Below are 20,597 nucleotides of genomic sequence, written 5' to 3' on the forward strand. Positions count from 1 at the left end.
TGTTGAGTCTATGGGCAGTGTTGAGTCTATGGCGCAGTGTTGAGTCTATGGTGCAGTGTTGAGTCTATGGGTAGTGTTGAGTCTATGGGCAGTGTTGAGTCTATGGGGCAGTGCTGAGTCTATGGGCAGTGTTGAGTGTATGGGTAGTGTTGAGCCTATGGTGCAGTGTTGAGTCTATGGGCAGTGTAGAGTCTATGTGCAGTGTTGAGTCTATGGGCAGTGTTGAGTCTACGGGTAGTGTTGAGTCTATGTGCAGTGTTGAGTCTATGGGTAGTGTTGAGTCTATGGGTAGTGTTGAGTCTATGGGCAGTGTTGAGTCTATGAAGCAGTGTTGAGTCTATGGGCAGTGTTGAGTCTATGGTGCAGTGTTGAGTCTATGGGCAGTGTTGAGTCTATGACAGTGTTGAGTCTATGGGCAGTGTTGAGTCTATGAAGCAGTGTTGAGTCTATGGTGCAGTGTTGAGTCTATGGGTAGTGTTGAGTCTATGTGCAGTGTTGAGTCTATGACAGTGTTGAGTCTATGGGTAGTGTTGAGTCTATGGGGGCAGTGTTGAGTCTATGGGGCAGTGTTGAGTCTATGGGGGCAGTGTTGAGTCTATGGGTAGTGTTGAGTCTATGGGGGCAGTGTTGAGTCTATGGGCAGTGTTGAGTCTATGGTGCAGTGTTGAGTCTATGGTGCAGTGTTGAGTCTATGGTGCAGTGTTGAGTCTATGGTGCAGTGTTGAGTCTATGGGGCAGTGTTGAGTCTATGGGTAGTGTTGAGTCTATGGTGCAGTGTTGAGTCTATGGTGCAGTGTTGAGTCTATGGTGCAGTGCTGAGTCTATGGTGCAGTGTTGAGTCTATGGGGCAGTGTTGAGTCTATGGTGCAGTGTTGAGTCTATGGGCAGTGCTGAGTCTATGGTGCAGTGTTGAGTCTATGGGCAGTGTGAGTCTATGGTGCAGTGCTGAGTCTATGGGCAGTGTTGAGTCTATGGGTAGTGCTGAGTCTATGGGTAGTGTTGAGTCTATGGTGCGGTGCTGAGTCTATGGGTAGTGTTGTTTTTTCTCACACCAGATAACCCTCGAAACTCCGTTTGCTACAGGACCATCCAGACTTTGTGTGCCCCCTTTTATTGCTGTGCAAACGTTTGTCAGAAGTGACAGACTGAACTGTTTAACTGTTAAACACGTAGGCTTTGACGACCAATATCATCCATAATAGAGGTTGTTCTGTTTACGTGACAACCCTTACTAGTCGGCTGTGTCGGGTGGTGGCCGATTTAACATTAACATATTTACGCGATCTAACCCCACAAAACCTCTGTCATCGATGAATCGTTTAAACCAAACGTTTCAAGTCACCAAACTTGCCGCCCAACTTTTTCTTCCCGTATTCAGGAGCTGTCGAGAGTGGCGACAGGAGGCGTGCCATTTCCCATCGCCGGTGTTTAACCTACCTGTCTCTTTCACGCCGGAAAGGCGGAGTAGAAGGCTCGACGTTTCCCGAGTGATCTTCGACAAGCGAGCCCCGGGGCCGACTTGCCCGTCGCAAAACCATTCGCACGACGACTTCTTCTCCCCTCCAAAATCGCCCCGTATCCTTTCCACTCGCTCGATGTCGCGCGTCGTAGAGACTCGGCCCTTGCGCAGGACGTCGGCGGCGAGATGCCCCGCTCCCCCGGTGTCCCGCTCGGACCGGGTCCCACCGCCGCCGCCGTCGCCCTCGGAGATGCACGCCGAATCGGCCAGGCTGCTGTCCTTCTCCGAGGGGTGGCCCGAGTCGTCCCCCGTACGGCCCGCGGACTTGGCGCGGGCCGGGCTGTACCGCGTGGGCCCCGACGACCTGGTGGCCTGTTTCCGCTGCGGCGGGGCGATGCGTCGCTGGAAGGCGGGAGACGACACCGTCCGGGAGCACGCAAGGCACTTCCCCGCCTGCGCGGTCAAGGTGGGCGACGCCAGAGAGGGCGCCGGTGACGTCCTGACGTCGTCTTGTCGGTTCTTTCGGTAAAGTCACGTAGAAGGGAAGTAATAAAATAATAAAAATAAAACATACTATGTTTTATTTTTTATTTTATTTTATTATTTCCCTTCTACGTAACTTTACCGACAGACCTGTTCTTCACCTGAGGACGGCTGCTTGCGTTGTGGCCGAAATGTCGTGAGAATTAATGTATTATGTTTTATTTTTATTATTTTATTACTTCCCTTCTATGTGACTTTACCGAAAGAACCAAGAAGATGAATCCCTGCAGTCACGAAAGATTTACATCGAAATTAAATTTTAATTTTTTATTATTAAAATAATAAAAATAAAACATAAAAATGTTTTATTTTCATTATTTTATTATTTCCCTTCTACGTGACTTTACCGAAAGAACCAAGAAGATGAATCCCTGCAGTCACGAAAGCTTTAAATCAAAGTCCTGACATCGCTCGTTTGGGGCGATGCGGGTCCTTCCTAAAACTCATGCGGGGTGCTTCTGAGATGTTTTGCAACTAAGGAATGTGCCTCCGGGCTCTGGGTACCAACTGGAGATGATTCCAGGCATGTTTCGACAACGATGGCGAATAAGTGGAGACTCTTTGACTTTTTTTAATCTTCTTGGTTCTTTCGGTAAAGTCACGTAGAATGGAAGTAATAAAGTAATACAAATGAAACATAATAAAATAATTCTCACGACGTTTCGGCCACAACGCAAGCATCCGTCCTCAGGTGAAGAACAGGTCTGTCGAGAAGACAGAGTCTGAATGAGACTCTGACTTTACCGAAAGAACCAAGAAGATGAATCCCTGCAGTCACGAAAGCTTCAAATCGAAATTTTTGAATCTATTGACATACATTCGTTGTCGTATTTTTTTCAATTAAAAACGATAGTCCCAAATAAGTGTGAACATCTTGTTTAAGCACCCCGTGCTAAACAGTTATTCTGAACCTGGTGAGCGCCCAACTGAGCTGCGGTGACATAGCTGTTTGTTTCAGATGCCGAGCCTCTCCGTCACACAAAGCAGCGACATAGCTCAACGAAGTGGGCTCACCATCGTCGCGTGGACATTTATACTTGTCGATTACCCTTACATGTGACCTGGGTTCTCAATGTGGAGGGGAGAAACCGGAGGTCCTGGAGAAAAATCCACGCGACCATGGGGGGAGAGAGAGAGAGAGAGACACGCAAACTCCAAATAGGCAGCAGCAGATGTCAGGGTCGGGTTCGAGCCCATGACCTCCTGCATACCAGGCGAGGCAGTCAACATCTCCTAGCCACCACTGCGCCCTTGTGGATGAGTCTCAATTCTTCAATGCTTTATGCCTATAACCATGTTCAGTGATAAGACTTTCCTGCAGAAGAGTCGGCTCATTGGACAGAAAAGCCACGGCAACAAAATCAATTAAACTCTGCCCACTGTTGTAAAGACATTGCAACTGCTGTGCTTTAGAGACGATCACGTGGATTTAGGATTAACCGGGGCAACATTTGTTCGGTTTAAGCACCGCGTGACTTGTAATACAAATTTCCAAGAATTGCCAATGTTGTATCAACTGTTTTTAGATTAGTTGGGCTTCAGGGGAATATCCACGAGTTTTTAATCTCCGTCAAAATTTCAGGTGCGCGGTTAATCTGCAAATCGAACAAACCGCACGCGTATAATCCAGAGTCTACTGTAATTCAAATCAAGATTGTACTTTAATGTTATTTCCTCTAATTTCCCCCACCCCCATACTATTTGGCGGGGTATTCATAACTGGATCACCCTGTACTCATACCGTTGATTCCAGATGACATCATAAAAAAAGCCTCTTATGGATGATATTGATGATATTGGACAAGAAAATACGACTGAATGTTGACAATCGATGAAACAAATCAAACTTTACTTATATAGCGCGATTCGTGCGTGAAAGTGCTTTACAAGACCAATGAACAGCGACTGACATTCAAACAAGAGTAAGGTTATCTACATCATGAGACCTCCTTTGCCAGTAACAAAATATAAGAATAGGTTTTTTCCCCTCTGGTGTGGGCCAATCAGTTTCAAGGACAATGCATATATTATCAGTGTGTTTTTTTTTGCATTCTGACCACAAGTATTGTGGTTAATGCAGACATGATTCCTTGTAAAAAGGTTTCAGATTTGTTGCCAGAAAAAAGGGGAAAAACCTATTCTTATAAGTGTAAGGTTAATACGTAAGAAAAAACGTTACGTGACGAACTAAAAGCGTAACAGAAATCGCAATAAGCACACATGGTAGTGGTGTCCTAATCAAAAGGCCAGTCTAAAAAGGTTTAGTTTTGAAGATGTCGTTTAAAAAAAACGATTCTAATGCCCTCACGGCTTCCTGGGGAGCCATTCCAAAGGGCGGGGACAATTCGATGAGCTCATTGCGTCGTCGTCGCCATTGATGCCGTCGTCGTTATCGTCGTTGTAGTCGTTGCGTTTGTCGCTGGGTGGTGCCTTTTTCCCGCAGGCCCCGTTGCCACCGGCCACTCAGGATGGCGCCCGCTCCACGCTGAGTCCAAAGATGCATTCGTTCAGGGCGCGAAGCAAATCCTTCGCGAGCTGGCCAAACACCGCCAATGTGTCCCCGCAGGAGCTGGCAAACGCAGGCTTCTACTATTCCGGTACAGTTTGTGCTGCTGCTGCTGCTACGTAGAAGTGGGTGGAGGCCTTCCCCCCCGGGGCTGTAGTCTGCCCTGGTGAGTTGGGGGGAGGGGCGGCGCTTGGGGGGCAAGCGCCACGGTGGCTAGGAGATACTCTTTGGTTCTTTCGGTAAAGTGACGTATAAAGATAAAAGAATAAATTTAAAAATAGCATACGACGTTTCGATTGCAACACAAGCAATCATCATCAGGTATAAATATAGACAGACACCCGATACGGACAATTAGTAAGGTTTGTCACGTAAACAGAACCTGTATTGTGAATAATGTGTGTTGATTACCCTATGAATAACTCAATCGGTAATGGATACCCATTGTAATTGATATGCATGCATTAACCCTCCACCACGCCCCCCTTCTGGCCTTCGCACGTGATTGGCTCGCAAGTGACGACATCACATTTATCCCCTCTATTTAAGACCAAAGCGGGAGGATTTCTCCACAACTCTGGCTGTCTCCTTATGATGCTGGCTGTTGTAATTACCGATGAAACGTCACGGTACTCAGATTTGTAAACGTTGTTGCGGGTTTACTCTCCAACACACCGGGTGTGCTGAACTCGTGACTAATCGGCACGTTTTGTTTACGTGACAACGGAGAGATGTTGGTGGAATCCTCCTCCTGTTTCGGTCTTAAATAGAGGTGGGGATAGATGCGATGTCATCACTTGTGAGCCAATCATGGGCGATGACGAGAGGGAGGGGCGGTTAATGTGTGTATTGGAATACAGGGCCGAGTTAGGTTCCAGAGGTCTGTGTTTGTAAGTCGATTTGTTCGTAAGTCCAAGTCCTGTCAGTTCCAAACGTGTTGTCGAGTGTGTACACGAAACACAGGGGAATGCCTTGACAAGTTGTATAATCTCCTGCAGATGTAGATGCCGCTGGTTCTTCGTGTTCTGTAGATGTAGATGCCACTGGTTCTTCACGTTCTGCAGATGTAGATGCCACTGGTTCTTCGTGTTCTGTAGATGTAGATGCCACTGGTTCTTCACGTTCTGCAGATGTAGATGCCACTGGTTCTTCACGTTCTACAGATGTAGATGCCACTGCTTCTTCATGTTCTGTAGATGTAGATGCCACTGGTTCTTCATGCTCTGCAGATGTAGATGCCACTGGTTCTTCACGTTCTGTAGATGTAGATGCCACTGGTTCTTCACGTTCTGTAGATGTAGATGCCACTGGTTCTTCACGTTCTGCAGATGTAGATGCCACTGGTTCTTCACGTTCTGTAGATGTAGGTGACACTGGTTCTTCATGTTCTGCTGATGTAGATGACACTGGTTCTTCACGTTCTGCAGATGTAGATGCCACTGGTTCTTCACGTTCTACAGGTGTAGATGCCACTGGTTCTTCATGCTCTGCAGATGTAGATGCCACTGGTTCTTCACGTTCTGTAGATGTAGATGCCACTGGTTCTTCACGTTCTGTAGATGTAGATGCCACTGGTTCTTCACGTTCTGCAGATGTAGATGCCACTGGTTCTTCACGTTCTGTAGATGTAGGTGACACTGGTTCTTCATGTTCTGCTGATGTAGATGCCACTGGTTCTTCACGTTCTGCAGATGTAGATGCCACTGGTTCTTCATGTTCTGCAGATGTAGATCCCACTGGTTCTTCACGTTCTACAGATGTAGATGCCACTGGTTCTTCATGTTCTGTAGATGTAGATGCCACTGGTTCTTTACGTTCTGTAGATGGAGATGCCACTGGTTCTTCACGTTCTACAGGTGTAGATGCCACTGGTTCTTCATGCTCTGCAGATGTAGATGCCACTGGTTCTTCACGTTCTGTAGATGTAGATGCCACTGGTTCTTCACGTTCTGCAGATGTAGATGCCACTGGTTCTTCACGTTCTGTAGATGTAGATGCCACTGGTTCTTCACGTTCTGTAGATGTAGATGCCACTGGTTCTTCACGTTCTGCAGATGTAGGTGCCACTGGTTCTTCACGTTCTGTAGATGTAGATGCCACTGGTTCTTTACTCTCTACAGATGTAGATGCCACTGGTTTTTCATGTTCTGCAGATGTAGATGCCACTGGTTCTTTACTCTCTACAGATGTAGATGCCACTGGTTCTTCACATTCTGCAGATGTAGATGCCACTGGTTCTTCACATTCTGCAGATGTAGATGCCACTGGTTATTCACGTTCTGTAGATGTAGATGCCACTGGTTCTTCGTGTTCTGTAGATGTAGATGCCACTGGTTCTTTACTCTCTACAGATGTAGATGCCACTGGTTTTTCATGTTCTGCAGATGTAGATGCCACTGGTTCTTTACTCTCTACAGATGTAGATGCCACTGGTTCTTCACGTTCTGCAGATGTAGATGCCACTGGTTCTTCACATTCTGCAGATGTAGATGCCACTGGTTCTTCACATTCTGCAGATGGAGATGCCACTGGTTCTTCACGTTCTGCAGATGTAGATGCCAATGGTTCTTCACGTTCTGCAGATGTAGATGCCACTGGTTCTTCACATTCTACAGATGGAGATGCCACTGGTTCTTCACGTTCTGCAGATGTAGATGCCACTAGTTCTTCACGTTCTGTAGATGTAGATGCCACTGGTTCTTCGTGCTCTGCAGATGTAGATGCCACTGGTTCTTTACGTTCTGTAGCTGTAAATGCCAAAGGTTGTTCACATTCTGCAGAAGTAGATGCCACTTGTTCTTCACGTTCTGTAGATGGAGATGCCACTGGTTCTTCGTGTTCTGCAGATGTAGATGCCACTGGTTCTTCACGTTCTGTAGATGTAGATGCCACTGGTTCTTTACTCTCTACAGATGTAGATGCCACTGGTTTTTCATTTTCTGCAGATGTAGATGCCACTGGTTCTTTACTCTCTACAGATGTAGATGCCACTGGTTTTTCATGTTCTGCAGATGTAGATGCCACTGGTTCTTTACTCTCTACAGATGTAGATGCCACTGGTTCTTCACGTTCTGCAGATGGAGATGCCACTGGTTCTTCACGTTCTGCAGATGTAGATGCCACTGGTTCTTCACGTTCTGCAGATGTAGATGCCACTGGTTCTTCACATTCTGCAGATGGAGATGCCACTGGTTCTTCACGTTCTGCAGATGTAGATGCCACTGGTTCTTCACATTCTGCAGATGGAGATGCCACTGGTTCTTCACGTTCTGCAGATGTAGATGCCACTAGTTCTTCACGTTCTGTAGATGTAGATGCCACTGGTTCTTCACGTTCTGTAGATGTAGATGCCACTGGTTCTTCATGTTCTGCAGATGTAGGTGACACTGGTTCTTCATGTTCTGTAGATGTAGATGCCACTGGTTCTTCACGTTCTGTAGATGTAGGTGACACTGGTTCTTCGTGTTCTGCAGATGTAGGTGACACTGGTTCTTCATGTTCTGTAGATGGAGATGCCACTGGTTCTTCGTGTTCTGCAGATGTAGGTGACACTGGTTCTTCATGTTCTGTAGATGCCACTGGTTCTTCACGTTCTGTAGATGTAGATGCCACTGGTTCTTCACGTTCTGTAGATGTAGATGCCACTGGTTCTTCGTGCTCTGCAGATGTAGATGCCACTGGTTATTTACGTTCTGTAGCTGTAAATGCCAAAGGTTGTTCACATTCTGCAGATGTAGATGCCACTGGTTCTTCACGTTCTGTAGATGGAGATGCCACTGGTTCTTCATGTTCTGCAGATGTAGATGCCACTGGTTCTTCACGTTCTGTAGATGTAGATGCCACAGGTTCTTCGTGCTCTGCAGATGTAGATGCCACCACTTTAATCTATTGCGAGGCGGTTGAACGTATGCGTCTCGGTCCGAACAGGCAACTGGATGGGGTTTGTTTATCTCTGAAAGTTCGTAAGTGGTCAGCGTCCGTAAGTGGGGGAGAGGTCCCTGTGACGCGTAATCTATTTTGAGTAGGTCACGGAGACCTCGTGCGGTGCTTCAGCTGCGACGGGCATCTACAAGAGTGGGAGCTGGGAGACAGCGCTTGGCATGAGCACGCCAAGTGGTTTCCCAGGTGAGGCGTTTGGCACCTGCTGCGCCCGTGAAATGCATCTACATAGATATTGATAATAAAAATCATAATGTGTTCCCCAATACATCCACCACAATGTACCCAAAGTGGGTGAGTGAGTGGGTGTGTGGGATGGTGAGATGGTGGGTGGGTGAGTGAGTGGGTGAGTGGTGAGTGAGTGGTGAGTGTGTGGTGAGTGAGTGGTGAGTGAGTGGTGAGTGAGTGGTGAGTGGGTGGGTGAGTGAGTGAGTGGTGAGTGAGTGAGTGAGTGGTGAGTGAGTGAGTGAGTGGTGAGTGAGTGAGTGAGTGGTGAGTGAGTGAGTGGTGAGTGAGTGGTGAGTGAGTGAGTGGTGAGTGAGTGGTGAGTGAGTGAGTGAGTGGTGAGTGAGTGGTGAGTGAGTGTGTGGTGAGTGAGTGTGTGGTGAGTGGGTGAGTGAGTGAGTGGTGAGTGAGTGAGTGGTGAGTGAGTGGTGAGTGAGTGGTGAGTGAGTGAGTGAGTGGTGAGTGAGTGAGTGGTGAGTGAGTGGTGAGTGAGTGAGTGGTGAGTGGTGAGTGAGTGAGTGGTGAGTGAGTGAGTGAGTGGTGAGTGAGTGAGTGAGTGGTGAGTGAGTGGTGAGTGAGTGGTGAGTGAGTGAGTGAGTGGTGAGTGAGTGAGTGGTGAGTGAGTGGTGAGTGAGTGAGTGGTGAGTGAGTGGTGAGTGAGTGAGTGGTGAGTGATGAGTGAGTGGTGAGTGAGTGGTGAGTGAGTGGTGAGTGAGTGGTGAGTGGTGAGTGAGTGGTGAGTGAGTGGTGAGTGGTGAGTGAGTGGTGAGTGAGTGAGTGGTGAGTGAGTGAGTGGTGAGTGAGTGGTGAGTGAGTGATGAGTGGTGAGTGAGTGGTGAGTGAGTGATGAGTGGTGAGTGAGTGATGAGTGAGTGGTGAGTGTGTGGTGAGTGAGTGGTGAGTGAGTGGTGATGAGTGAGTGGGTGAGTGGTGAGTGAGTGATGAGTGGGTGAGTGGGTGAGTGAGTGAGTGAGTGGTGAGTGAGTGGTGAGTGAGTGAGTGGTGAGTGGTGAGTGAGTGGTGAGTGAGTGGTGAGTGGTGAGTGAGTGAGTGGTGAGTGAGTGATGAGTGGTGAGTGTGTGGTGAGTGTGTGGTGAGTGTGTGGTGAGTGAGTGGTGAGTGGTGAGTGAGTGGTGAGTGAGTGGTGAGTGAGTGGTGAGTGAGTGATGAGTGGTGAGTGTGTGGTGAGTGAGTGAGTGAGTGGTGAGTGAGTGGTGGGTGAGTGGTGAGTGAGTGGTGAGTGAGTGTGTGGTGAGTGAGTGGTGAGTGAGTGTGTGGTGAGTGAGTGTGTGGTGAGTGAGTGGTGAGTGAGTGATGAGTGGTGAGTGAGTGGTGAGTGAGTGGTGAGTAAGTGATGAGTGGTGAGTGAGTGGTGAGTGAGTGATGAGTGGTGAGTGAGTGGTGAGTGGTGAGTGTGTGGTGAGTGGTGAGTGAGTGGTGAGTGAGTGGTGAGTGAGTGAGTGGTGAGTGAGTGAGTGGTGAGTGAGTGAGTGGTGATGAGTGGTGAGTGTGTGGTGAGTGAGTGGTGAGTGAGTGGTGAGTGATGAGTGAGTGAGTGGTGAGTGAGTGAGTGGTGAGTGAGTGAGTGGTGAGTGAGTGGTGAGTGAGTGTGTGGTGAGTGAGTGTGTGGTGAGTGGGTGAGTGAGTGGTGAGTGAGTGGTGAGTGAGTGGTGAGTGAGTGAGTGGTGAGTGAGTGGTGAGTGGTGAGTGAGTGGTGAGTGAGTGAGTGAGTGGTGAGTGAGTGGTGAGTGAGTGGTGAGTGAGTGAGTGGTGAGTGAGTGGTGAGTGAGTGAGTGGTGAGTGAGTGAGTGAGTGGTGAGTGAGTGGTGAGTGAGTGGTGAGTGAGTGAGTGGTGGTGGTGAGTGGGTGGTGAGTGAGTGAGTGGTGAGTGAGTGTGTGAGTGAGTGTGGTGAGTGAGTGGTGAGTGAGTGGTGAGTGATGAGTGGTGAGTGAGTGGTGAGTGATGAGTGGTGAGTGAGTGAGTGGTGAGTGAGTGGTGAGTGGTGAGTGAGTGGTGAGTGAGTGGTGGTGAGTGGTGGTGAGTGAGTGGTGAGTGTGTGTGAGTGGTGAGTGAGTGTGAGTGGTGGTGTGTGGTGTGTGTGTGGTGAGTGTGTGGTGAGTGAGTGGTGGTGAGTGGGTGAGTGGGTGAGTGGGTGGTGGTGGGTGAGTGGGTGAGTGAGTGGGTGAGTGGTGGTGGTGGAGTGTGTGGTGGTGTGGTGAGTGGTGAGTGTGTGGGTGGTGAGTGGTGGTGGTGTGTGGTGTGTGGTGGTGTGTGGTGAGTGAGTGAGTGGTGAGTGAGTGGTGTGTGGTGAGTGTGTGGTGGTGTGTGGTGAGTGAGTGGTGGTGTGGTGAGTGAGTGGTGAGTGAGTGGTGAGTGAGTGGGTGTGGTGAGTGAGTGGTGAGTGATGTGTGGTGGTGAGTGATGGTGGTGGTGTGTGGTGAGTGGTGAGTGGTGAGTGAGTGGTGGGTGAGTGGTGAGTGAGTGGTGAGGTGAGTGTGTGGTGAGTGAGTGGTGAGTGAGTGTGTGGTGAGTGAGTGGTGAGTGAGTGGGTGGTGATGAGTGGTGAGTGTGTGGTGAGTGAGTGGTGTGAGTGGGTGGTGTGTAGTGATGAGTGGTGAGTGGGTGGTGGGTGAGTGGTGAGTGAGTGGTGGTGAGTGAGTGGTGAGTGAGTGGTGAGTGTGTGGTGAGTGGTGAGTGGGTGTGGTGAGTGGGTGGTGAGTGAGTGAGTGGTGAGTGAGTGAGTGGTGGTGAGTGGTGATGAGTGGTGAGTGTGTGGTGAGTGAGTGGGTGAGTGAGTGGGTGAGTGAGTGGGAGTGAGTGGTGAGTGAGTGGTGAGTGAGTGGTGGTGGTGGGGTGGGGTGGTGAGTGAGTGGGAGTGAGTGAGTGGTGAGGTGAGTGGTGGTGTGGTGGTGAGTGAGTGGTGAGTGGTGAGTGAGTGGTGAGTGGTGTGGTGAGTGGTGAGTGTGTGGTGAGTGAGTGGTGAGTGAGTGGTGGTGGTGTGTGTGGTGAGTGAGTGGTGAGTGAGTGTGAGTGGGTGAGTGGGTGAGTGGTGAGTGGTGTGAGTGAGTGAGTGGTGAGTGAGTGAGTGGTGAGTGGTGAGTGGTGTGGTGAGTGAGTGGTGAGTGAGTGATGGGTGTGATTGAGTGAGTGATGAGTGGTGAGTGAGTGGTGAGTGAGTGGGGAGTAAGTGGTGAGTGAGTGGTGAGTGAGTGGTGTGTGGTGAGTGGTGAGTGAGTGGTGAGTGAGTGGTGAGTGAGTGAGTGGTGAGTGTGTGGTGAGTGAGTGGTGAGTGAGTGGTGAGTGAGTGGTGAGTGAGTGGTGATGAGTGGTGAGTGTGGTGAGTGAGTGGTGAGTGAGTGGTGAGTGTGTGAGTGGTGAGTGAGTGAGTGGTGAGTGAGTGAGTGGTGAGTGATGAGTGAGTGGTGAGTGAGTGAGTGGTGAGTTGTGAGTGAGTGAGTGGTGAGTGAGTGGTGAGTGGGTGGTGAGTGGTGTGTGGTGAGTGAGTGGTGATGAGTGAATGGGTGAGTGGTGAGTGAGTGATGAGTGGGTGAGTGGGTGGGTGGGTGAGTGAGTGGTGAGTGAGTGAGTGATGAGTGGTGAGTGTGTGGTGAGTCGTGAGTGAGTGGTGAGTGAGTGGTGAGTGAGTGGTGAGTGAGTGAGTGGTGAGTGAGTGAGATGGTGAGTGATGAGTGGTGAGTGGTGAGTGGTGAGTGAGTGAGTGGTGAGTGATGAGTGGTGAGTGGTGAGTGTGTGGTGAGTGGTGAGTGAGTGGTGATGAGTGAGTGGGTGAGTGGTGAGTGATGAGTGGGTGAGTGGGTGGGTGGGTGAGTGAGTGGTGAGTGAGTGAGTGGTGAGTAAGTGAGTGGTGAGTGAGTGGTGAGTGAGTGGTGAGTGAGTGATGAGTGGTGAGTGTGTGGTGAGTGAGTCGTGAGTGAGTGATGAGTGGTGAGTGAGTGGTGAGTGAGTGGTGAGTGTGTGGTGAGTGAGTGGTGAGTGAGTGGTGAGTGATGAGTGGTGAGTGAGTGGTGAGTGAGTGGTGAGTGAGTGGTGAGTGAGTGATGAGTGGTGAGTGTGTGGTGAGTGAGTGGTGAGTGAGTGGTGAGTGAGTGAGTGGTGAGTGAGTGGTGATGAGTGGTGAGTGTGTGGTGAGTGAGTGGTGAGTGAGTGAGTGGTGAGTGTGAGTGAGTGATGAGTGAGTGAGTGGTGAGTGAGTGGTGAGTGATGAGTGAGTGGTGAGTGAGTGGTGAGTGATGAGTGAGTGAGTGAGTGGTGAGTGAGTGGTGAGTGGGTGGTGAGTGGTGAGTGTGTGGTGAGTGAGTGGTGATGAGTGAGTGGGTGAGTGGTGAGTGAGTGATGAGTGGGTGAGTGGGTGGGTGAGTGAGTGGTGAGTGAGTGAGTGGTGAGTGAGTGAGTGGTGAGTGAGTGAGTGAGTGATGAGTGGTGTGTGGTGAGTCGTGAGTGAGTGGTGAGTGAGTGGTGAGTGAGTGATGTGAGTGAGTGGTGAGTGAGTGGTGAGTGAGTGAGTGGTGAGTGAGGGATGAGTGAGTGGTGAGTGAGTGGTGAGTGAGATGGTGAGTGGGTGAGATGGTGAGTGAGTGATGAGTGGTGAGTGAGTGGTGAGTGAGTGGTGAGTGAGTGGTGAGTGAGTGGTGAGTGTGTGAGTGAGTGATGAGTGAGTGGTGAGTGAGTGAGTGGTGAGTGAGTGGTGAGTGTGTGGTGAGTGGTGAGTGAGTGGTGATGAGTGAGTGGTGAGTGGTGAGTGATGAGTGGGTGAGTGGGTGGGTGGGTGAGTGAGTGAGTGGTGAGTGAGTGGTGAGTGGTGAGTGGTGAGAGTGAGTGAGTGGTGAGTGAGTGGTGAGTGAGTGATGAGTGGTGAGTGTGTGGTGAGTGAGTCGTGAGTGAGTGGTGAGTGAGTGATGTGAGTGGTGAGTGAGTGAGTGGTGAGTGAGTGGTGAGTGAGTGGTGAGTGATGAGTGAGTGGTGAGTGAGTGGTGAGTGAGTGAGTGAGTGGTGAGTGAGTGAGTGGTGAGTGGGTGGTGAGTGGTGAGTGTGTGGTGAGTGAGTGGTGATGAGTGAGTGGTGAGTGAGTGAGTGATGAGTGGTGTGTGGTGAGTCGTGAGTGAGTGGTGAGTGAGTGGTGAGTGAGTGGTGAGTGAGTGAGTGGTGAGTGAGTAGTGAGTGAGTGAGTGGTGAGTGAGTGGTGAGTGAGTGAGATGGTGAGTGGGTGAGATGGTGAGTGGGTGAGTGAGTGATGAGTGGTGAGTGAGTGGTGAGTGAGTGGTGAGTGAGTGGTGAGTGAGTGGTGAGTGTGTGAGTGAGTGATGAGTGAGTGGTGAGTGAGTGAGTGGTGAGTGAGTGGTGAGTGTGTGGTGAGTGGTGAGTGAGTGGTGATGAGTGAGTGGGTGAGTGGTGAGTGAGTGATGAGTGGGTGAGTGGGTGGGTGGGTGAGTGAGTGGTGAGTGAGTGGTGAGTGAGTGAGTGGTGAGTGAGTGGTGAGTGGTGAGTGAGTGAGTGGTGAGTGATGTGAGTGGTGAGTGAGTGGTGAGTGAGTGGTGAGTGGTGAGTGTGTGGTGAGTGAGTGGTGAGTGAGTGGTGAGTGAGTGGTGAGTCAGTGAGATGGTGAGTGGGTGAGTGAGTGATGAGTGGTGAGTGAGTGGTGAGTGAGTGGTGAGTGAGTGGTGAGTGAGTGGTGAGTGAGTGGTGAGTGTGTGAGTGAGTGATGAGTGAGTGGTGAGTGAGTGAGTGGTGAGTGAGTGGTGAGTGTGTGGTGAGTGGTGAGTGAGTGGTGATGAGTGAGTGGGTGAGTGGTGAGTGAGTGATGAGTGGGTGAGTGGGTGGGTGGGTGAGTGAGTGGTGAGTGAGTGGTGAGTGAGTGAGTGGTGAGTGAGTGGTGAGTGGTGAGTGAGTGAGTGAGTGGTGAGTGAGTGATGTGAGTGGTGAGTGAGTGGTGAGTGAGTGGTGAGTGGTGAGTGTGTGGTGAGTGGTGAGTGAGTGGTGAGTGAGTGGTGAGTGAGTGGTGAGTCAGTGAGATGGTGAGTGGGTGAGTGAGTGAGTGGTGAGTGTGTGGTGAGTGAGTGAGTGGTGAGTGAGTGGTGAGTGAGTGTGTGGTGAGTGAGTGGTGAGTGAGTGGTGAGTGAGTGAGTGGTGATGTGAGTGGTGAGTGAGTGGTGAGTGTGTGGTGAGTGAGTGGTGAGTGGTGAGTGAGTGAGTGAGTGGTGAGTGAGTGGTGAGTGAGTGAGTGGTGAGTGTGTGGTGAGTGAGTGTGTGGTGAGTGAGTGGTGAGTGAGTGGTGAGTGTGTGGTGAGTGTGTGGTGAGTGAGTGGTGATGAGTGAGTGGGTGAGTGGTGAGTGAGTGATGAGTGGGTGAGTGGGTGGGTGAGTGAGTGGTGAGTGAGTGAGTGGTGAGTGAGTGGTGAGTGAGTGGTGAGTGAGTGAGTGATGAGTGGTGTGTGGTGAGTCGTGAGTGAGTGAGGTGAGTGAGTGAGTGGTGAGTGAGTGGTGAGTGAGTGAGTGGTGAGTGAGTGGTGAGTGAGTGGTGAGTGAGTGAGATGGTGAGTGGGGTGAGATGGTGAGTGGGTGAGTGGAGTGATGAGTGGTGAGTGAGTGGTGAGTGAGTGGTGAGTGAGTGGTGAGTGAGTGAGTGGTGAGTGAGTGGTGAGTGAGTGGTGAGTGTGTGAGTGAGTGATGAGTGAGTGGTGAGTGTGTGGTGAGTGGTGAGTGAGTGGTGATGAGTGAGTGGGTGAGTGGTGAGTGAGTGATGAGTGGGTGAGTGGGTGGGTGGGTGAGTGAGTGAGTGGTGAGTGAGTGGTGAGTGAGTGAGTGAGTGGTGAGTGAGTGGTGAGTGAGTGGTGAGTGAGTGATGAGTGGTGAGTGTGTGGTGAGTGAGTCGTGAGTGAGTGGTGAGTGAGTGGTGAGTGAGTGATGTGAGTGGTGAGTGAGTGAGTGAGTGGTGAGTGAGTGGTGAGTGAGTGGTGAGTGAGTGAGTGGTGAGTGAGTGGTGAGTGAGTGGTGAGTGAGTGAGTGATGAGTGAGTGGTGAGTGAGTGAGTGTGTGGTGAGTGGTGAGTGAGTGGTGATGAGTGAGTGGTGAGTGGTGAGTGATGAGTGGGTGAGTGGGTGGGGTGGGTGAGTGAGTGAGTGGTGAGTGAGTGGTGAGTGGTGAGTGGTGAGAGTGAGTGAGTGGTGAGTGAGTGGTGAGTGAGTGATGAGTGGTGAGTGTGTGGTGAGTGAGTCGTGAGTGAGTGGTGAGTGAGTGATGTGAGTGGTGAGTGAGTGGTGAGTGAGTGGTGAGTGAGTGGTGAGTGATGAGTGAGTGGTGAGTGAGTGGTGAGTGAGTGAGTGGTGAGTGAGTGAGTGGTGAGTGGGTGGTGAGTGGTGAGTGTGTGGTGAGTGAGTGGTGATGAGTGAGTGGGTGAGTGGTGAGTGAGTGATGAGTGGGTGAGTGGGTGGGTGGGTGAGTGAGTGGTGAGTGAGTGAGTGGTGAGTGAGTGAGTGATGAGTGGTGTGTGGTGAGTCGTGAGTGAGTGGTGAGTGAGTGGTGAGTGAGTGGTGAGTGAGTGAGTGGTGAGTGAGTAGTGAGTGAGTGAGTGGTGAGTGAGTGGTGAGTGAGTGAGATGGTGAGTGGGTGAGATGGTGAGTGGGTGAGTGAGTGATGAGTGGTGAGTGAGTGGTGAGTGAGTGGTGAGTGAGTGGTGAGTGTGTGAGTGAGTGATGAGTGAGTGGTGAGTGAGTGAGTGGTGAGTGAGTGGTGAGTGTGTGGGTGAGTGGTGAGTGAGTGGTGATGAGTGAGTGGGTGAGTGGTGAGTGAGTGATGAGTGGGTGAGTGGGTGGGTGGGTGAGTGAGTGGTGAGTGAGTGGTGAGTGAGTGAGTGGTGAGTGAGTGGTGAGTGGTGAGTGAGTGAGTGGTGAGTGAGTGATGTGAGTGGTGAGTGAGTGGTGAGTGAGTGGTGAGTGGTGAGTGTGTGGTGAGTGAGTGGTGAGTGAGTGGTGAGTGAGTGTGAGTCAGTGAGATGGTGAGTGGGTGAGTGAGTGATGAGTGGTGAGTGAGTGGTGAGTGAGTGGTGAGTGAGTGGTGAGTGAGTGGTGAGTGTGTGAGTGAGTGATGAGTGAGTGGTGAGTGAGTGAGTGGTGAGTGAGTGGTGAGTGTGTGGTGAGTGAGTGGTGATGAGTGAGTGGGGTGAGTGGTGAGTGAGTGATGAGTGGGTGAGTGGGTGGGTGGTGAGTGAGTGGTGAGTGAGTGGTGAGTGAGTGAGTGGTGAGTGAGTGGTGAGTGGTGAGTGAGTGAGTGAGTGGTGAGTGAGTGATGTGAGTGGTGAGTGAGTGGTGAGTGAGTGGTGAGTGGTGAGTGTGTGGTGAGTGGTGAGTGAGTGGTGAGTGAGTGGTGAGTGAGTGGTGAGTGTGTGAGTGAGTGATGAGTGAGTGGTGAGTGTGTGGGTGAGTGGTGAGTGAGTGGTGATGAGTGAGTGGGTGAGTGGTGAGTGAGTGGTGAGTGGGTGAGTGGGTGGGTGGGTGAGTGAGTGAGTGGTGAGTGAGTGGTGAGTGAGTGAGTGAGTGGTGAGTGAGTGGTGAGTGAGTGGTGAGGTGAGTGATGAGTGGTGAGTGTGTGGTGAGTGAGTCGTGAGTGAGTGGTGAGTGAGTGGTGAGTGAGTGATGTGAGTGGTGAGTGAGTGAGTGAGTGGTGAGTGAGTGGTGAGTGAGTGGTGAGTGAGTGAGTGGTGAGTGAGTGGTGAGTGAGTGTGTGAGTGAGTGAGTGATGAGTGAGTGGTGAGTGAGTGAGTGTGTGGTGAGTGGTGAGTGAGTGGTGATGAGTGAGTGTGTGAGTGGTGAGTGATGAGTGGGTGAGTGGGTGGGTGGGTGAGTGGTGAGTGAGATGGTGAGTGGGTGAGATGGTGAGTGAGTGATGAGTGGTGAGTGAGTGGTGAGTGAGTGGTGAGTGAGTGGTGAGTGAGTGGTGAGTGTGTGAGTGAGTGATGAGTGAGTGGTGAGTGAGTGAGTGGTGAGTGAGTGGTGAGTGTGTGGTGAGTGGTGAGTGAGTGGTGATGAGTGAGTGGTGAGTGGTGAGTGATGAGTGGGTGAGTGGGTGGGTGGGTGAGTGAGTGAGTGGTGAGTGAGTGGTGAGTGGTGAGTGGTGAGAGTGAGTGAGTGGTGAGTGAGTGGTGAGTGAGTGATGAGTGGTGAGTGTGTGGTGAGTGAGTTGGTGAGTGAGTGATGTGAGTGGTGAGTGAGTGAGTGGTGAGTGAGTGGTGAGTGAGTGGTGAGTGATGAGTGAGTGGTGAGTGAGTGAGTGAGTGGTGAGTGAGTGAGTGGTGAGTGGGTGGTGAGTGGTGAGTGTGTGGTGAGTGAGTGGTGATGAGTGAGTGGTGAGTGAGTGAGTGATGAGTGGTGTGTGGTGAGTCGTGAGTGAGTGGTGAGTGAGTGGTGAGTGAGTGGTGAGTGAGTGAGTGGTGAGTGAGTAGTGAGTGAGTGAGTGGTGAGTGAGTGGTGAGTGAGTGAGATGGTGAGTGGGTGAGATGGTGAGTGGGTGAGTGAGTGATGAGTGGTGAGTGAGTGGTGAGTGAGTGGTGAGTGAGTGGTGAGTGAGTGGTGAGTGTGTGAGTGAGTGATGAGTGAGTGGTGAGTGAGTGAGTGGTGAGTGAGTGGTGAGTGTGCTGGTGAGTGGTGAGTGAGTGGTGATGAGTGAGTGGGTGAGTGGTGAGTGAGTGATGAGTGGTGTGAGTGGGTGGGTGGGTGAGTGAGTGGTGAGTGAGTGGTGAGTGAGTGAGTGGTGAGTGAGTGGTGAGTGGTGAGTGAGTGAGTGGTGAGTGATGTGAGTGGTGAGTGAGTGGTGAGTGAGTGGTGAGTGGTGAGTGTGTGGTGAGTGAGTGGTGAGTGAGTGGTGAGTGAGTGGTGAGTCAGTGAGATGGTGAGTGGGTGAGTGAGTGATGAGTGGTGAGTGAGTGGTGAGTGAGTGGTGAGTGAGTGGTGAGTGAGTGGTGAGTGTGTGAGTGAGTGATGAGTGAGTGGTGAGTGAGTGAGTGGTGAGTGAGTGGTGAGTGTGTGGTGAGTGGTGAGTGAGTGGTGATGAGTGAGTGGGTGAGTGGTGAGTGAGTGATGAGTGGGTGAGTGGGTGGGTGGGTGAGTGAGTGGTGAGTGAGTGGTGAGTGAGTGAGTGGTGAGTGAGTGGTGAGTGGTGAGTGAGTGAGTGAGTGGTGAGTGAGTGATGTGAGTGGTGAGTGAGTGGTGAGTGAGTGGTGAGTGGTGAGTGTGTGGTGAGTGGTGAGTGAGTGGTGAGTGAGTGGTGAGTGAGTGGTGAGTCAGTGAGATGGTGAGTGGGTGAGTGAGTGAGTGGTGAGTGTGTGGTGAGTGAGTGAGTGGTGAGTGAGTGGTGAGTGAGTGTGTGGTGAGTGAGTGGTGAGTGAGTGGTGAGTGAGTGAGTGGTGAGTGAGTGGTGAGTGAGTGGTGAGTGTGTGGTGAGTGAGTGGTGAGTGGTGAGTGAGTGAGTGAGTGGTGAGTGAGTGGTGAGTGAGTGAGTGGTGAGTGTGTGGTGAGTGGAGTGTGTGGTGAGTGAGTGGTGAGTGAGTGGTGAGTGTGTGGTGAGTGTGTGGTGAGTGAGTGGTGATGAGTGAGTGGGTGAGTGGTGAGTGAGTGATGAGTGGGTGAGTGGGTGGGTGAGTGAGTGGTGAGTGAGTGAGTGGTGAGTGAGTGGTGAGTGAGTGGTGAGTGAGTGAGTGATGAGTGGTGTGTGGTGAGTCGTGAGTGAGTGAGGTGAGTGAGTGAGTGGTGAGTGAGTGGTGAGTGAGTGAGTGGTGAGTGAGTGGTGAGTGAGTGGTGAGTGAGTGAGATGGTGAGTGGGTGAGATGGTGAGTGGGTGAGTGAGTGATGAGTGGTGAGTGAGTGGTGAGTGAGTGGTGAGTGAGTGGTGAGTGAGTGAGTGGTGAGTGAGTGGTGAGTGAGTGGTGAGTGTGTGAGTGAGTGATGAGTGAGTGGTGAGTGTGTGGTGAGTGGTGAGTGAGTGGTGATGAGTGAGTGGGTGAGTGGTGAGTGAGTGATGAGTGGGTGAGTGGGTGGGTGGGTGAGTGAGTGAGTGGTGAGTGAGTGGTGAGTGAGTGAGTGAGTGGTGAGTGAGTGGTGAGTGAGTGGTGAGTGAGTGATGAGTGGTGAGTGTGTGGTGAGTGAGTCGTGAGTGAGTGGTGAGTGAGTGGTGAGTGAGTGATGTGAGTGGTGAGTGAGTGAGTGAGTGGTGAGTGAGTGGTGAGTGAGTGGTGAGTGAGTGAGTGGTGAGTGAGTGGTGAGTGAGTGGTGAGTGAGTGAGTGATGAGTGAGTGGTGAGTGAGTGAGTGTGTGGTGAGTGGTGAGTGAGTGGTGATGAGTGAGTGGTGAGTGGTGAGTGATGAGTGGGTGAGTGGGTGGTGGGTGAGTGAGTGAGTGGTGAGTGAGTGGTGAGTGGTGAGTGGTGAGAGTGAGTGAGTGGTGAGTGAGTGGTGAGTGAGTGATGAGTGGTGAGTGTGTGGTGAGTGAGTCGTGAGTGAGTGGTGAGTGAGTGATGTGAGTGGTGAGTGAGTGGTGAGTGAGTGGTGAGTGAGTGGTGAGTGATGAGTGAGTGGTGAGTGAGTGGTGAGTGAGTGAGTGGTGAGTGAGTGAGTGGTGAGTGGGTGGTGAGTGGTGAGTGTGTGGTGAGTGAGTGGTGATGAGTGAGTGGGTGAGTGGTGAGTGAGTGATGAGTGGGTGAGTGGGTGGGTGGGTGAGTGAGTGGTGAGTGAGTGAGTGGTGAGTGAGTGAGTGATGAGTGGTGTGTGGTGAGTCGTGAGTGAGTGGTGAGTGAGTGGTGAGTGAGTGGTGAGTGAGTGAGTGGTGAGTGAGTAGTGAGTGAGTGAGTGGTGAGTGAGTGGTGAGTGAGTGAGATGGTGAGTGGGTGAGATGGTGAGTGGGTGAGTGAGTGATGAGTGG

General features: G+C 51.2%; 3 protein-coding genes across 3 annotated transcripts in view; 2 read left to right on the plus strand and 1 right to left on the minus strand.

Annotated features, from left to right (window-relative positions):
• LOC144953332 (uncharacterized) overlaps window positions 1–20,597 on the plus strand; it is a 446,639-nt gene that overhangs the window by 88,951 nt on the left and 337,091 nt on the right.
• Window positions 1–20,597, minus strand: part of LOC144953325 (uncharacterized) — a 378,709-nt gene that overhangs the window by 65,807 nt on the left and 292,305 nt on the right. The window lies entirely within an intron of this gene.
• Window positions 1,596–20,597, plus strand: part of LOC144953328 (baculoviral IAP repeat-containing protein 7-B-like) — a 30,931-nt gene continuing 11,929 nt past the window's right edge. Inside the window, exons 1-3 of the mRNA XM_078883892.1 lie at window positions 1,596–1,925; window positions 4,446–4,599; window positions 8,534–8,633. Of these exons, the coding sequence (XP_078740018.1) occupies window positions 1,596–1,925; window positions 4,446–4,599; window positions 8,534–8,633 (584 nt within the window). The remainder of the gene's footprint in view (window positions 1,926–4,445; window positions 4,600–8,533; window positions 8,634–20,597) is intronic.

Source organism: Lampetra fluviatilis, chromosome 74, assembly GCF_964198595.1.
Source record: "Lampetra fluviatilis chromosome 74, kcLamFluv1.1, whole genome shotgun sequence".
Taxonomy (NCBI): Eukaryota; Metazoa; Chordata; class Hyperoartia; order Petromyzontiformes; family Petromyzontidae; genus Lampetra; species Lampetra fluviatilis.